Source organism: Crocuta crocuta, unplaced genomic scaffold (genome assembly GCF_008692635.1).
Source record: "Crocuta crocuta isolate KB4526 unplaced genomic scaffold, BGI_CrCroc_1.0 scaffold160, whole genome shotgun sequence".
Lineage (NCBI taxonomy): Eukaryota > Metazoa > Chordata > Mammalia > Carnivora > Hyaenidae > Crocuta > Crocuta crocuta.
The window spans coordinates 3,531,542-3,546,294 of record NW_027527591.1 but is presented as its reverse complement, the minus strand read 5'-3'; the positions used below and the strand labels follow the sequence as shown (position 1 = coordinate 3,546,294).

The 14,753-nt window shown below is 35.7% G+C and overlaps 1 protein-coding gene across 1 annotated transcript in view; it reads left to right on the top strand.

The window, feature by feature from the left end:
- MAP2 (microtubule associated protein 2) overlaps positions 1-14,753 on the top strand; it is a 275,625-nt gene that overhangs the window by 219,470 nt on the left and 41,402 nt on the right. The window contains exons 6-7 of the mRNA XM_077771035.1: positions 3,800-3,913; positions 5,737-5,814. Of these exons, the coding sequence (XP_077627161.1) occupies positions 3,800-3,913; positions 5,737-5,814 (192 nt within the window). The remainder of the gene's footprint in view (positions 1-3,799; positions 3,914-5,736; positions 5,815-14,753) is intronic.

Here is a 14,753-nt window from a genome sequence, read left to right as displayed (position 1 = left end):
TCACTTTTTACTTAAAGGTGTTTATCTATATAGTGATGATCTGTTATCACCCATGGTTCCATTACCTGTGTTGTATCTTTAAATCCATTCTTTTATATCAGCCTATAATCAAAAGCATTTTTATTAGACAAATTTGTTTTAAGTAAGTTGATTTTAATGTTTTCCTTCAAACTGATTTATGGGCAAGTTACTTACCAAAGTAAATCATGCTTGTCATTCACTTCATTTAGATATATGACTTTAGAACCATGTCATGAAATATTTTTATATTACTTACAGAAACTATCTCACTACCATGACACTATTGAAAAATAATAATTTTCAAATACTGGTTCTCACTTTAATGCAAAGAATACTATTAGTTAATTACATTGAGAACCTGACATTAACCAGAATGAGAATAAAATACAAATTACATACATTCCTTAACTAAGACAATTGTTAACATAAACTAAAAATATCCACTACCAGAAAACTTTAGATGATCAAAAGAAAGATATCAGAGTTTAATAATTTCCATTTATGCTAAGAAGTATAATGTTTTCAGCTATGAAGATCAATGTTACCTTTCAGCTATGTATACTAATTTCCCAGTTTATGTGTAATCTAGATTCATCTTTATGATCTTAATCTTATGAACAACTAAGTCCTATTTATAATTTTATACATATAATGTATCAAAGAAAAAATAACCAAAAATTAGAGTAGAAAGTAGGAAAGGGGAATAAAGAAGTAGAAAAAATAAACAGTGAAAAATTTAGTTTAATCTCTTACCTCTAAAAGATTTTTTCATTTTGCTAATTGTTCTCAGGAGAAGGCAGTGGTTACCATGCCTCTTGGAGTGCTGTCCAGAAGATGGTTCTGAATTGAGATGCAGCAGAAATCTAGAGCAGGTCACAGCCCAGGACCTATGTAGCCCGGAAAATGGATATGAAGCCAGAAGACAAATAACAAAGTTTTTACTTCCCTCTAGCTTTGTCTAGGAAAGACAAAACAAAACAAACAAACAAACAAACAAAAAAAGAAAAAAGAAAAACACTGTCCCTGGGATCAGCATAGATGATTGCAGGTTAACTATTATCTGATGTTCATAATAGTCATAGCCTAGTTGGTCTGTCTTTAGTTGCTCTTTCTTTAAAGCAGAAATACTAAGGTAGAAGACCCAGAAGAATGTATGACTGGGAGAAATAAAGACAACTTGGTGAAGAACTCCTTGGAAGTCTTGTTCCTTGATGTTCCAGGCCTGTTATATAATTATGCAATTGAGTCTGCACAGAAACCTGTGAGACAAGTGCTATTATTATTTCCATTTCATGGGTGAGGGGTTGAAACCCAATTAGTCTGAGTATTTTCTGAGAGAGAGAGACAGAATGCAAGTGGGGGGAGAGGCAGAGACAGAGAGAGACACAGAATCTGAAGCAGGCTCCAGGCTCTGAGTTGTCAGCACAGAGCCTGATGCGGGGCTCGAACTCATGAAGCCGCAAGATCATGACCTAAGTCAAAGTCGGCCACTTAACTGAATGAGCCACCCAGGTGCCCCATTCCGAGTAAATTTCTTAGTATGAAGTAACTAGAAAATAGCAATAGGTTTCCTTAGTTCATACCTTTAGAAGAGTTTATGTATTTCCACTGGTCACTCTCCCATGACTGTTACGGAAGGTGATGATTATTTTCTCATTATTCTTTCTGCTGTTTTGCAACTTGAGAGAAAGAACAGTATAATAAGAAACCTGAGTTCTAATTTCAGTTTTCCTCCATTGGCTGTGTGAACTTGAGCAAATCTCATAACCATGCCTAGCCTACATCTCCTCATCTACAAAATGAGAGAATATAGATACAATCTGCTCTTCAAGCCTGTTAGCTCTAAAGCTATGGTGCTGTGAGTTAACTGCATAGGATAAAACAACCTTACAAGAATGAGCTGTATCTTATTAGTTTGAAATCATAATTATTCATTACATGTTTTGCAATATTTAAAGTTTAGTTTAAGCTATGTTGAGAGTATAAAAAATGTATTGTATTAAAAATGTTTTGTGAAAAGTACTGAGCACATAAATATATGAGACAAATATGCTGGAGCCTTGCTTAAAAATTAAAACTTTTTCAGAAATAATTTTAAGTAGTCTGTCAGTACTTGCTCTTTGAATACTTGAAGTTTGAATGAGGTCTCCAGCTTCCTAAAATTATACTTGAGGCATAAAAGAAATAACAAATCAAAGTTAGTTTAGTTATAGTACCTAAGGCATTTTACAATATCCTGTTATTTGAAAGTCAGTTTCCTAAATATGGTATTTATAGGGAGAATGTCTGATTCTATGGCCTAACTTTATTAGTCCTCTGTTTCCTCATCTGCAAAATAGGAATAATAATAGTAAATCATTCATTGAAATAATGAGGGCCAACACCTTAGCAAATGTCTGGCACATAGTGAGCCCATATTTTTAAAATACTGCTTCTATTACTGTGACTGCTACCCACTCCAGATAAGGCTGTTTCTACAGTGCATCTGTCAAGGCTGTATGTAGGTTATAGTGTCAAGTGGCTATTTAAAAAATCAGGAAGTTGGATATATAATGGCAAATATACTCAATCAGGTAATCTAGCTTTTAAAATTCAGATAAATCCCATTCAAGTGGATTGCTTATCCCAAAAGCTGGGGTTTAAGCAGTATACTCTGTCATCCTGGGTGGGGTGAGAAGGCTTTGCAGGGAAGGCTAAATCTAAACAAAACTGGCAAAAAATAGGATTCCCAAGTAAATATTTATTCTAAAAGCTAACGTTATGAGAACAAATCCCATGACCCCAACCCTCCTTGTCTAGGGCTGTATGTGGGATTATTTGCTAGAATGATAGGTGTTCGTATATAAAGATAATGAAAAGTCAAATTCTGGAGAATTTATTTCTAATCTAGAATATATTTGTGATCTCAAAAGGCTTCTTTCATTTTTAGTTGATGATATATAGAACACTGTTTCTTGAATATTTTTCTGACTTGGTTATATAAAATTAGCATTGGGATATGCTCCAGAAGCTGCCATTTCAGGCCAATTATCTGGCATCTCACAGACTGGTCATTTTAACGATGACCGTTCCCCCCAACCCCATCTTGTTGAATGAAACTATTGCACTGATGAGGTGAGTATATATCACATGGCCTTAAACATCTTTAAAACCTCTGCTGTCTAAAAAAGTAGTAGCTCTTTAGAAAGAGACCATCTGATACATGATTTCCATGTGTTTCATTTAAATTTTATCTTCCCAGGTTTTTCTTAATCAGTATCATTTACACTGATCCTGAATAATGCAGTTTAATCACAATTCACATTTTGAGGCATCTTCTCTAGGTTTTAAATCATGGTATTTCTGCAAATCAGCATAGAAACTATTGTAAAGAAAGTTTTCTAGAAAACCACAAAGCATTTTATATTAAATCCAAAATGAGGTTTTCCTTCTCTGAATTTGTGTTACTTGGTACAAAAACTTTGTTTCTGTTTGCGTGAACAGCATTTTAAAAATAAATTGCCATACAAATAAATTATTTTTTTTCATTCAGTGTTCATTTTGCATAGCACCCAGAATGCTAAGTCCTTTTATTTTCTCTCTTTATTCTTTTTATTTTTCTGGTTGCAAAATATGTATTTGTGTTTTATCTACAATTTAATAAATTCTATTGAACTTGTTTTGTGGGGGAAGACAGAAAATAAAATTCTAATCAGCCATATTGTTTCCTTACTTTTCCTCCTTGCTGCCTGTTTTGGACGTCTCATTACTTTCTTTTCTTTTGTCCTGTGTATTACAGAGGAGGTGTCTGCAAGGATTGTTCAAGTAGTCACGGCTGAGGCTGTAGCAGTCCTGAAAGGTGAACAAGAGAAAGAAGCTCAACATAAAGTTCAGCCTGCAGCTCTGCCTTTAGGTAAATGGGAAAGAACACTCAGTCAGGGGCTGTATCTGCTGCACCCGGATCACAGGACCACGTCTTGGTGTTCAAAGAAAGGCCCTACCTCGTACTTCTTCCTTACATATAACATTCATCAAACACCTCTGTTGGGAGGTGCTGGCACCTTTTTTCACTTTCTTCCCAGGCTCATTTGTGATATTTGGACAGTCTTTAGGGTGATAAGCCTATAGTTAGACTTTGCCCCTAAATCCCCCTTAAATTTTCATTTCTAGACTACTGGAGATATTTATTATAAAAATAAAGCCAATGCATATTGATGTCACAACACTAACTTGTATGGAAAATGTGTTAAAGCTTTCATTAGAAATGATTATTTCCCTTTATGGATTTTGGTGAGTCATTGTTCAGTCTTATTTGGGTTCCCTGAACCAGCTACAGAAAACCTATAGTCCGGGCTTTGTTAGAATCATGAGTGACTTTGTATCCCAGGATGGATACACTTGGTTCATCTAAGGCCACTAGATAACATTGCTGTCTCCCTTGGTCACAAGTCAGATGCCCTCCATGGCCAAACAGGTAATGTAATGGTGCTTACCAAAGAAAGCATTCTTTTTTTTTCTTTTAATAAATTTTTTTAATGTTTTATTTATTTCTAGGAGAGAGAGAGAGAGAGACAGCGTGAGCAGGGGAGGGTCAGAGAGAGAGGGAGTCACAGACTGTGAAACAGGCTCCAGGCTCTGAGCTGGCAGTCAGCACAGAGCCCGACGCGGGGCTCGAACCCACAAACCGCGAGATCATGACCTAAGCGAAAGTCAGAGCTTAACCGACTAAGCCACCCAGGCGCCTCAAAGAAAACATTCTTAACCAAAGGCCTGCTGCCCCTCCTCGACAGATAGGTAGATAGATAGATAGATAGATAGATAGATAGATAGATAGATAGATAGATAGATAGATGATAGATAGATGTAGGTGGAAAACTCTTAGGTTCAACACATGTCTATTTCACAGGTATATATAACTAATCCATGGAAAGGTATGGTTTTTAAAGCCTAAAAAATAGTACATATCCAATATATGTCTCATGTACCCTTAATATTTGATTTTCTGGTCAGCACCCCTTTAAATAATGTAAACAACTCAAGAAATTAAGCAGTAAAATTTCTGCTCTTCCAGAGTAATCAATACTCATTATTTGCAGTAGAATATTCTTTGATTATAAAAGTTTATTTTTCTCTAAAAACAGGAGGGAAAGTATCTTATTTAAAGCATTGACCTTCTGCTTGTGGTTCACTTCTATTCCTTAAATAGAAGACCCCCCCCCACCCATTTATTAAAAAATTGAAACCTTAGAATATGTTATATAGAAACCTACAGGGTCAAGGAATTAAGAAGTCGCCTGTGACCCAAAAGCTCCAACAAAAAGTTGAACAATATAGAGTTCTAATTTTTTTTCAGTCAGCCAAGATAAATCCAAATTACAATGCTTGCCTGTGTGTTTGAATATAGGAGATTAGGGCCAGTTTGATATCTTATTAATCAAACAAGCAGACACAAATTAATGGAATTAATGATAGAACTTTAGCAGGCATCAGTAACCCATTCTTTACAGGGAAGACAAAATGAATTTTTTAAAATATTAAATGCTTTTCTTTCCCTTTAGGTTCTTTAAAATATGTGCATCAGGTAATGGGACAAAAAATAAGTCAAGCACAACTTACTATTGAATCTTTTCCTAAATTTCGTGGAGTGGCCTTTTTAGAGACTGCAGAGCTGTTACCCATCTACTGACCTAGCAGGATTAATTGCTGTATCTCATTTTTCCACTGTTTGCTCTTTAGCAGCTGAAGAGACACCTAATCTGCCTCCTTCTCCACCTCCTTCACCAGCCTCAGAACAGACAGTCACAGTGGAGGAAGGTAAGGCCTATTGGACTTTTTGAGGTTTGTCTTCTGATAAAGTATAAATGAACATCAATTGCATAAGCAGTGGACTTCACTATAGGTTAGTACATGACCCAGCTTGAGATTCGTCTCTGTCAGACAGTCAAGAAGAAACAAAGACTCTACATAAATGTATAATCAGTTATCTATACAAAATCAGAAGTAGAGGAATATAGTAAATGAGAAAGGAAAAATCTCCTTGATACAGGAGAAGGTAACTGTTTAAACTGCTCAAATAACTACAGAGAACCAGTTCACTTAATTAATGTAAAATGTTTTGGCAGAGAAGATACAATCCTATCTTAGAAATAACTGAACAAAAGTAAATTTATTGATGAAATTATAAGGAAGTGTTGTCCAAAAGTGTTTCTGTTTTGCTCACTATTATGCTGCCAAGGCCTTCCCTAGGGCCTGGCCCATAGCAAACCCTCAATAAATATTAATGAATAATGAAGAAGTCAGTGAATCAATCTGATATGAGAGCAGTGAACTGGAAGCCGAGATCATGGCTTCTTTCCTGCCGAGACCTGTTATTGTCTATGAATATATTTATGCTTTTAGTCAACATGGAATGCCATGTCAGCTTTTCAGTTCCAATAAAACAGAGGGATGCTTTTGAAGAATATTCATTCAGAATCTGAGCTGAGAGGCACTATTGAAAAGCAAACTATTATTGTTTTTTTGACAGATCAGCTCACTTTTGTATATTGTTTGAGTTAGAAGACAGAGAAGAGCTATAGCTAAAGTGTTGTTTCAATATAATTTAGTTTGTGTATACTAATATCAGAATTTTAATACTATTCCATTTTATTCCCTTATTGTTTTATTTATTTTCCATTTGTTGACCTTTTTAGCAATTATTTTACTGGGTTAAAAATTGAACAACATCACAAAAGACTCACTATTTTTTTAATAATTTGTAATTAGTTTTGTTTAAAATATTCTTTGAGCTCCTGAGACAAATTTTCCAATTTACAGAACTGTGAACTATCTATAAACATAATTTATTGATTATCACAGATTTATAAACCTAAACTTCTTTTAGTGAGGTTTTTCTTTCCTAAATTGAGGACTTTTTTTTCTTTTCGCATTTGCTGCCTGAAATACTGTTAACTGAACTAAATTATTCTAAAGAATAAAAGAAATTTGGGGACTATAATCAGTGGATATAATCAGGATTATTAGTTAATTTCCTGAAAATGTGATTTGATCTTTTCATTTATAGTTTTGAAAGATTTTTGTTGGCCTTATTTTCATCCATTCATTGGCACATATTTATGGAGCACCTAGCGTTCCCAGCACTCTTCAAATTCTAAGTATATACTAGTGAGCAAAACAGACATGATCCCTGCTTGTAAGGAGCACACAGTCTGGTGGAGAACACAAATACAATAAATAAGCTTACAAATAATTTCAAGTTGCATTAGCACTAGAAAGGAAAAGAACAGAGCTTTAAGATAGAACAAGGGAAATCTTATTTTATTGGATGTTGAGGAGACAGTTAAGGAGCTGAACTCAAAAGCATGGAGAAGAGTTGGTCAAGCAAAGATTCAGGGAAAGGGCATTTGGGGCAGAAAGACCATAAAGTGCAAGGGAACTCAGGTGGGGAAAAGCATGAAGAGTTCTAGGAACTGAAAACTTCCGATGGCTACTGGGTAGTGAGGGGTTGAGTAGTAAAGGAGCTTATGAGTCAGCAGTAGTCAACTTGGTTCATGAGCCTGGATTTCCCTCAGAATGTGGTAGAAAGCCTTCCATGCCAGCTGTACTTCCCTCAGGTCATTGAAAATGTGTCAGAGAATCTTTTTAACCCAAGACGTTCACTTGGATGTGATGTTCACTCCAAAATTGGGTGGAAAGCAAGTAATTTACTCTTCTTACTCTTATATGGGAGTTGGAGAAGAAGGGGTAGTAGGATCCGCCCATCCACCTGGAATTCACCCAGTCTGCTTTCTGACAGGTGATATCATGGATATAGTAAAAATATAAATAAGCCATAGAATTGTTTTCACATTTTGATACGATTTCCAGAGTAACTGTTTCCTTATATTTTGAGATTGCTTTCCCCAAGTTATTTTGAGGACATTTGGGGAAATTTTCAACTTACTTCATATTGAAGATGATCCAAGATGTTTTATCCTTAACATTTTTCAAACCAAGCTTGTATTTTCATTGAAATTTTTTTGAAAGAAAACATTAAACTATATGAAGGACTAATGATTTGCTTTTAAAAGGATAATCATTTTTTACTTATATGAAAAAAAATGTGTGTATTATATAAACTTTACCTCATTAAAAGATCAGGTAATAGTCTTACCTTACATATGTGAAAGATATGGGTCTAAATAATTCTACTAGCCCTATCTTATTTTAGACCACCCTGAAAGCATGTATAACATTTTTGTTTAGGTTTTGTTTATCAGAAAATAAATTAGTGAACAGCCACAGGATTTAACTCTTCAGTTTTTCAAACCAATTGGTTTGCAAAGACCCAGAAAAAAATCTATGAAGGTGTAGCTTATAGCAGGTTGAGTGGAAAAGGAGCATGTGGGTTTTTTATCTAGGAGAATTTTTTTACCTACCTCAACACAGCCTCAAGGAAACTTTAATCTAAAAGCATGTGACTACCAATTCATTTATACAAATGCTAGACAGTGCTTGGATTAAATTGAGAAATTCAGTGATTTTTGAGGATGTGATTATTTTTATTAGTTATCAAAATTTTAAAAGCTGTTCTTTCCCAAAGGGGAAGCATAAACGTTTCCTCCAACAATAATTTAAGATGTTAATTACTGTAAGTTATGAATATTCATTTATTATACTTGATTTAATAATAATTCTCAGAATGTGTGCTTGTTTGGGGAAACAAAGGGATTTTGATGGAAAAAATAAATAAGCAACACACTTAAAAGGAAACTCGGGTGCAATGAATCAATACTGCAGTAGTTGTCATGTTTTCAAATTAATCTCCTTTTTCTTTTTGGCCTAACCATAATAGTTGTCATTTGGACTGAACTGTTAGAGTTTGGAAGCCTGTGCAAGAACAATGGAATCATCTGAAAATAGAACCAAGAAACTTTCTGTCCTCTTAGGTTTGCTCCAGAATCCTAGGGTGGTGTTTTCCTGTGTCAGTGATGTAGTAACATTATCGTTGCTGATCTGAAAGCATTTTTCCTTCCATATCATTCTGGGCAGCAAAAGCTTGCAGAGTAAAAGGGCTTAGAGATACTGGAGAACAATGTAAGCAGAGCCAATTGCCCTAAGCAGTGGGACAGAAGTTGTGATGCCAGGCCAGGCAAAATCACTGAGCCACGGATACCCCCAAGAGACTCTGTCTCTATTACAAAGTGACTACTCATTTACACTAAAGGGTACAGACAGACCAAGACTGGGTTTTATGTGGCAAACCCTACTTTAACTCAGTACAAATTTGCAAATGCTTTAAAAAAAATTATATGAAAACAAATTAGGGAAAATGTATTCCTCCACTGAAATCATGTAAGCTTCATTTCTGAATAATATCATTATGCTATAGAACTATGTAAAAGTCCAAGATTTCATGAGATAACCCTATCCTTTGAAATATCACATTATCAAATGAAATAGAATATTTTCATGGTGAAAGCAGAGTCCCTCCCCCAAAACACGTGTACTTAGAGTAAAAGGAAACACTTAATCCACAACAAAACCAACTTATGAAATGAATCCACTTTTTATAAATCTCTCAAGTTGGCTTTGATGTATCAAATGAATGGAAAGCACAGGTTCATGACAATTTGTCCGAGTAGATCAAAGACAAAGATGCTAACATACAGGGAATTCAGCATTGAACTTGGCATTTTCTCAGAATCTCCTCATTTAATCCTCCCAGCAGCCCACAGAGATAGATACTATTCACTTCCACTTCTTTCCCCTGGATGTCATGGCCAGTAATTCAGGATAGCAAGCCAAATCCCAGTCCCTGCAATGATAGCCCTCTGTGTCCCTAAAGCCATTCTTATCTCAGTTCTTAATGTGGGGCTAAGAAACGGCAGTGATCTTCCAATGAGAGTTTGTTTGTTTGTTTGTTTAAGCTCCTGGACCAATTTTCTCTTTTTTTGAAACCATACCAAAATAAATAAGTCATTTACTTATAATTAATATGTATCCCACCTCCACTGGGTGTGGGATACCCCAAGAATACAACCAAGAATACCTGACATGCACGATTCTGTAGCAAATAAGTTCTATTTCTTCTATCATTATTGTTGGAGCCAAGCATACTGTTTGGTTTTAGCTAGCCACAGTCTTCTTAGTATAACTTCCCTAGCACATCTCTGGAACTTGTAGATGGACTTGAGGCTCATAGGTCCTCAACAGAGACTTGGAGCACATACAGCTCATAGTACCAAGATGGGGCTTTGCCAGACATTCTTTTTGGAGTTGCTTGGCTATACAAATACTACAGAGAAGTTCCTTTTCACTGCAGCCCTTAAAGTTTTTTTGTTTTTGTTTTTGTTTTGTTTTTGTTTTTTTTTTTTGCTGTTTTTGTTGTTCTCTGTTTATAGTGAAAGTTTTCAGAATAGAAAATACTGTTTCTTTGAAATGTTACAGATCTGAAGCAAGACTCAGTGAGTGCTGTTTTCACATTTTGACACTTTCAAATATGAGCAATGGCAATAAGAAAGAGGAGATCAAAATCTTCAAAAGGCTAACACATTCAAGGACTATTGCCTTTAAACCACCAGCTCTCAGCTTTAAATTCATTCGTTTTACATTATAGTCATCCCTTCTCCCCAGACGATGTTGAAAAGCAGGGAGACAAATATGCCATTTTCACTTATTGATTATCCATGCAAACTATTGAGCATATTGGAAGCTTTAGAAGTGACTTGCATATCTGAGGTGTTTAGAGCCTTAAGGAGTCATGGAGGATATATGAATGGGTAGGACATATGACAAGCCCAGGACGTATGATTCAGCCTGTATGGTAGGCCAATTATCTCAGTCACTTATCTGCGCAGCTGAGAAATCGTGCCGAGTTGAACTAAGAATACCGACTGTAATTTTAGGCTTCTGCTACCCCCTGATATAATAAGCATCATGGCTGAGAAAGTTCTGAGCATCCATCCTGAAACCCATAACACGGAACAATCAGTAAATAATGTGCTCAAAAGATTACAAGTATTCTCTCTATAAAATGTTATTTTAGTATCCTTATGATTTCAGATTTATTTCCAGCTGTCAGCACTTGGTTGCTGAAAATAACTTACTGCCCTAAAAATACAATGCATTTTCAAATAAATGCTATAATCTGCTTTAATTTTGAAAGAAATAAATATTATACAAATAGATACACAGACGTTCAATAAATCTTAATAATTCTTATTATTGAAAGTTATGAAATTGAAAACTTATTTCTCTATATAAATAAGTAAATAGTGATTAACAAAGTCAGTAAGCTGCCATGTAGGCCTGAGATGTAGTGTGTATACCACAGCAGAAGCCAAATACTGTTTTTTGTCCTCATCCTTAACGCTCATTGAAATATACCAGAATCCAAGTGCTAAGCAGACTGACCTACACTTGTGTATTTAAGGAAACATTTTAAATAAGGCCGATTTCTAAGCCAACACACTGGAAAGGATAGAAGTGAGAGCAGTTCTTTTAGCATTTCTGTGAGAAATATGCAATGAAGGTTTAAAATATAAAGACAGCCAAGAGCCAGAGGTGCAAATGAAACCACATAGAATAAAGTCTTGGTGAATGTTAAGTCAGCTCTGCAGAACTTCTCAGCTAGTTGTATCTCTTTTAAGCTTTCAGAAGAAAAAGAAAAGACAATGTTTTATATTATTAGGGACTTTCTTAAAACCATCTTCGTTCACTGTCATGCAAATAAGAACCAGTGTTGGAAAGGAGGCCCTAGGATTTGGCATGCAAAGAAAGATCGAAAGAGCTCTGCCACTGTGCCCTCCTTAGAAAGACAGGAAAAAATAATGCACTCTAGATTTTTCTTAACTGGATTGGAATTAAAAATGGCTTTCTGGTAAAAGTCATTAATAAAAAATTAAATTAACCAAAGTGCTAACTATGTGAGCATCCTAGATAATTAAGGTTATGCTTCAAACAGGATTGTTTCCCTCTGTAATTGTATAGCATCAGGTTTTTCTTCTTTTATAACTTATAAATATATTGACAGAAGCATGGAAAGAATCGACTTGAAGAAATTTCTTCCAAATAATGCATTTGTATTGTTATGCTTTGTTCCTATTCCAGTATTTTTGTGGTTATTCTGACTTATTTGAGGGGAATGTATAGATAATTTTTATTATGTACAATAAGGGGTGTTAGTGCCTTTGATTTATTTAAAGCAATGGCAAGGTTGCCTAAGGCGTAGTGTAAATTCAGTGGCTACTGAAGCATGAATCATTCACTGTCTCCCATCCTCCATCAGCTTGGTCTTGCTAATTCTCCATCCCGCTGTGCTGGTTCTGTAGCCCATTGTGTCCTTGTGCAGGTGTTTGTCTCGTTTGTCTGATCTTGTGCCTGTCTTGTGCAGTTCTCCCTGCAGTTTCTTCCTGTGTGTCTGTTTGTAGATGAAGGGACTGAGGATCAAGTGGGTCCTCTACACAGTTTCCCCAGCCACGAACCTGCCACCAGCGGGGAGAGGCGTAGACTCCTAGCCCCCTCCATCTCGGTATCTGTGCCTGATGATGACCCTCCCAATTCCGATGAGGAGTATTATGAGCATCCTTTGTTCAGCTCACAATGGACTGCCTCTAGTGTGCTCCCCAGTGTCCCAGCGCAGAGTGCAGAGGCCCACTTAGGCCAGGAGAAAGGTGAACCAAGCATGGTCCCCTTTGGCTCCTCCTCCCCAGCCTGCAGCTTCGACCACACGCATCATCCTAAATGTGCCTTTGTATGTGGGGTGGGAGGGAAAGGAGCCTGTTTTTTCCACATGGAAGTGAAGTCCCTATATAGTTGATATGTCTAGCCACATACCTCATGTACAAGAAGCCTTATTTGAGGCATATGAGTATTTTCTTTTTCTGTATCAGAGCTTCTGAGAAGAAAACAAAAAGGGGGGAGGGTGTGCAGGTAAAACAGAGAGAGCAGAAAGAGTTCAATTAAAGTATGACTCCTTTCTGCTCCCTGTAAATAAATCAGTGAAGGAAGAATATATCCTCTTACTCAAACTGAAGAAGAGGATCCTATATATAATTTTTCCTCCTTGGATACATAATATCACTAGGACCAGACTTAAATAGAATTAGCCTTCTTTTTAGTGCCATGTAAGTACAATAGCTCTTTTGTGAATCTGTTTAGGGCAGAATTAACGTTACAAAATGAATGCATTTCTCCAAAGCACTTAGTCGACTACAGAAAGTACAGAGCTCTCCCCCCTCAACCCCATGACTGAATATTGGCTAACATCAGCAGCCTGGGCTAAAATGAAGGACCCACAGCCTTTGTCATCCACCCTCATAAAGCTAGAAGACCCCAAAGTATCACTGGCTGTGATGAGGGTCAAATAGGTGGGTGGTGGGCTGCAATTTATCTCATTCTAACTAGGTAGTTTTGTAAAGGAAAACAAAATTAGTGCCAAAACATTTTTTTGTGTAGGTGAAGAGGTTATTCTCAAATAGGGAAAAATGATTTGTTTGCATTAAGTTTATTTTCATATGGAACAGTATTTAATGTAAGCACAGATAGTAAAATCATAGCTTACCAGCCACATTCATGCTAATAAACGTCTTCAAGGGTGCTTTGGAAAACAAAGAGCTCTAATGGCTCAGGCACTCTAACAGAGAAATATAACCCATATCAAGTAAACTAAGTTCTTCTAATAGTGGGAACTTAAGCACAATTGAGAAAATATGTGAGATTTTGAATAAAGAACAAGTGTAGTGGAAATACACATGATTTATAGAAAATGAGGAAAGGGCAAACGAAAAGGTTTTGTGGATTTGGAAAACATGTCGATTAAATTGATTAGACTTTATCCAACCAGGAGACATTAGTAAAGCAGCTATCTTACAAATCTCATCATCTGTAATCAAAATCTCTAATTCTATGCATTGTAAAAATGGCCTTACTAATAATTTGAAGTCTGAAATTTTAAATGTTACTTACATAATTAAATGATAAAACAAAGTGTTTGGGTGCTAAAGGGGAGGGAATAGAGTAAGTATTTCTCTCCCCTCCCCCACCCAAGAGTTTTAATATTTCTCAAAAAGAAAAAAAATCATTTCCTTTCCATCTGCAGTCTTTCTCACTGGGCCATTTAAACAATGTATAATTGTTTCATAAGAATCTTTCATATGTAGAACTATAAAACAGCTTATATATCTCCCTCTAATTTCTTAAGCAATAAAATGGAATTTATTTTATTGGCGTTTGAAGTGCAAATGAGAAGCAAATGAACACAATAACTCATGGCCTTCATAATAGTGCTTTTTACATTTTAATTGTTAACATTTTTCCATGTGGTATACATCTTTTGGGAGGATATTTTGGCAGTTTAGTTGCCATTCAATTATCTTGGTGGGTTTGATTTGAATTGCAAAAATAAGACTTTATAGGTAATATGCACATTTTCTTATTCAGGATCAAGGAAAAGTATACATGAACTACATTATTGGTATTTCAAGGGGTTGAGCAATATGGTAACAGTTGTGTCCCAGAGGTAGACTTTTCTAAATGGTAAGGTTACATTTTACCGGAACCTCATTTTTCAGGGTATTTTCCTTACTCCTTGAAATGTTTTACATTCCCTGATACCCATAATGCAAGGAAGGTAAAATAAATTGAGTTAGGAAGTCTTTTACCTTAAAAATACTAAATAAATAATAGCAAGGTACAGTTTGAAGCTTTAAATACTATACTTGCTTTTAAATACTAAATAAAGTAGTTTTGATGGATTCCATGATCAAGCCATT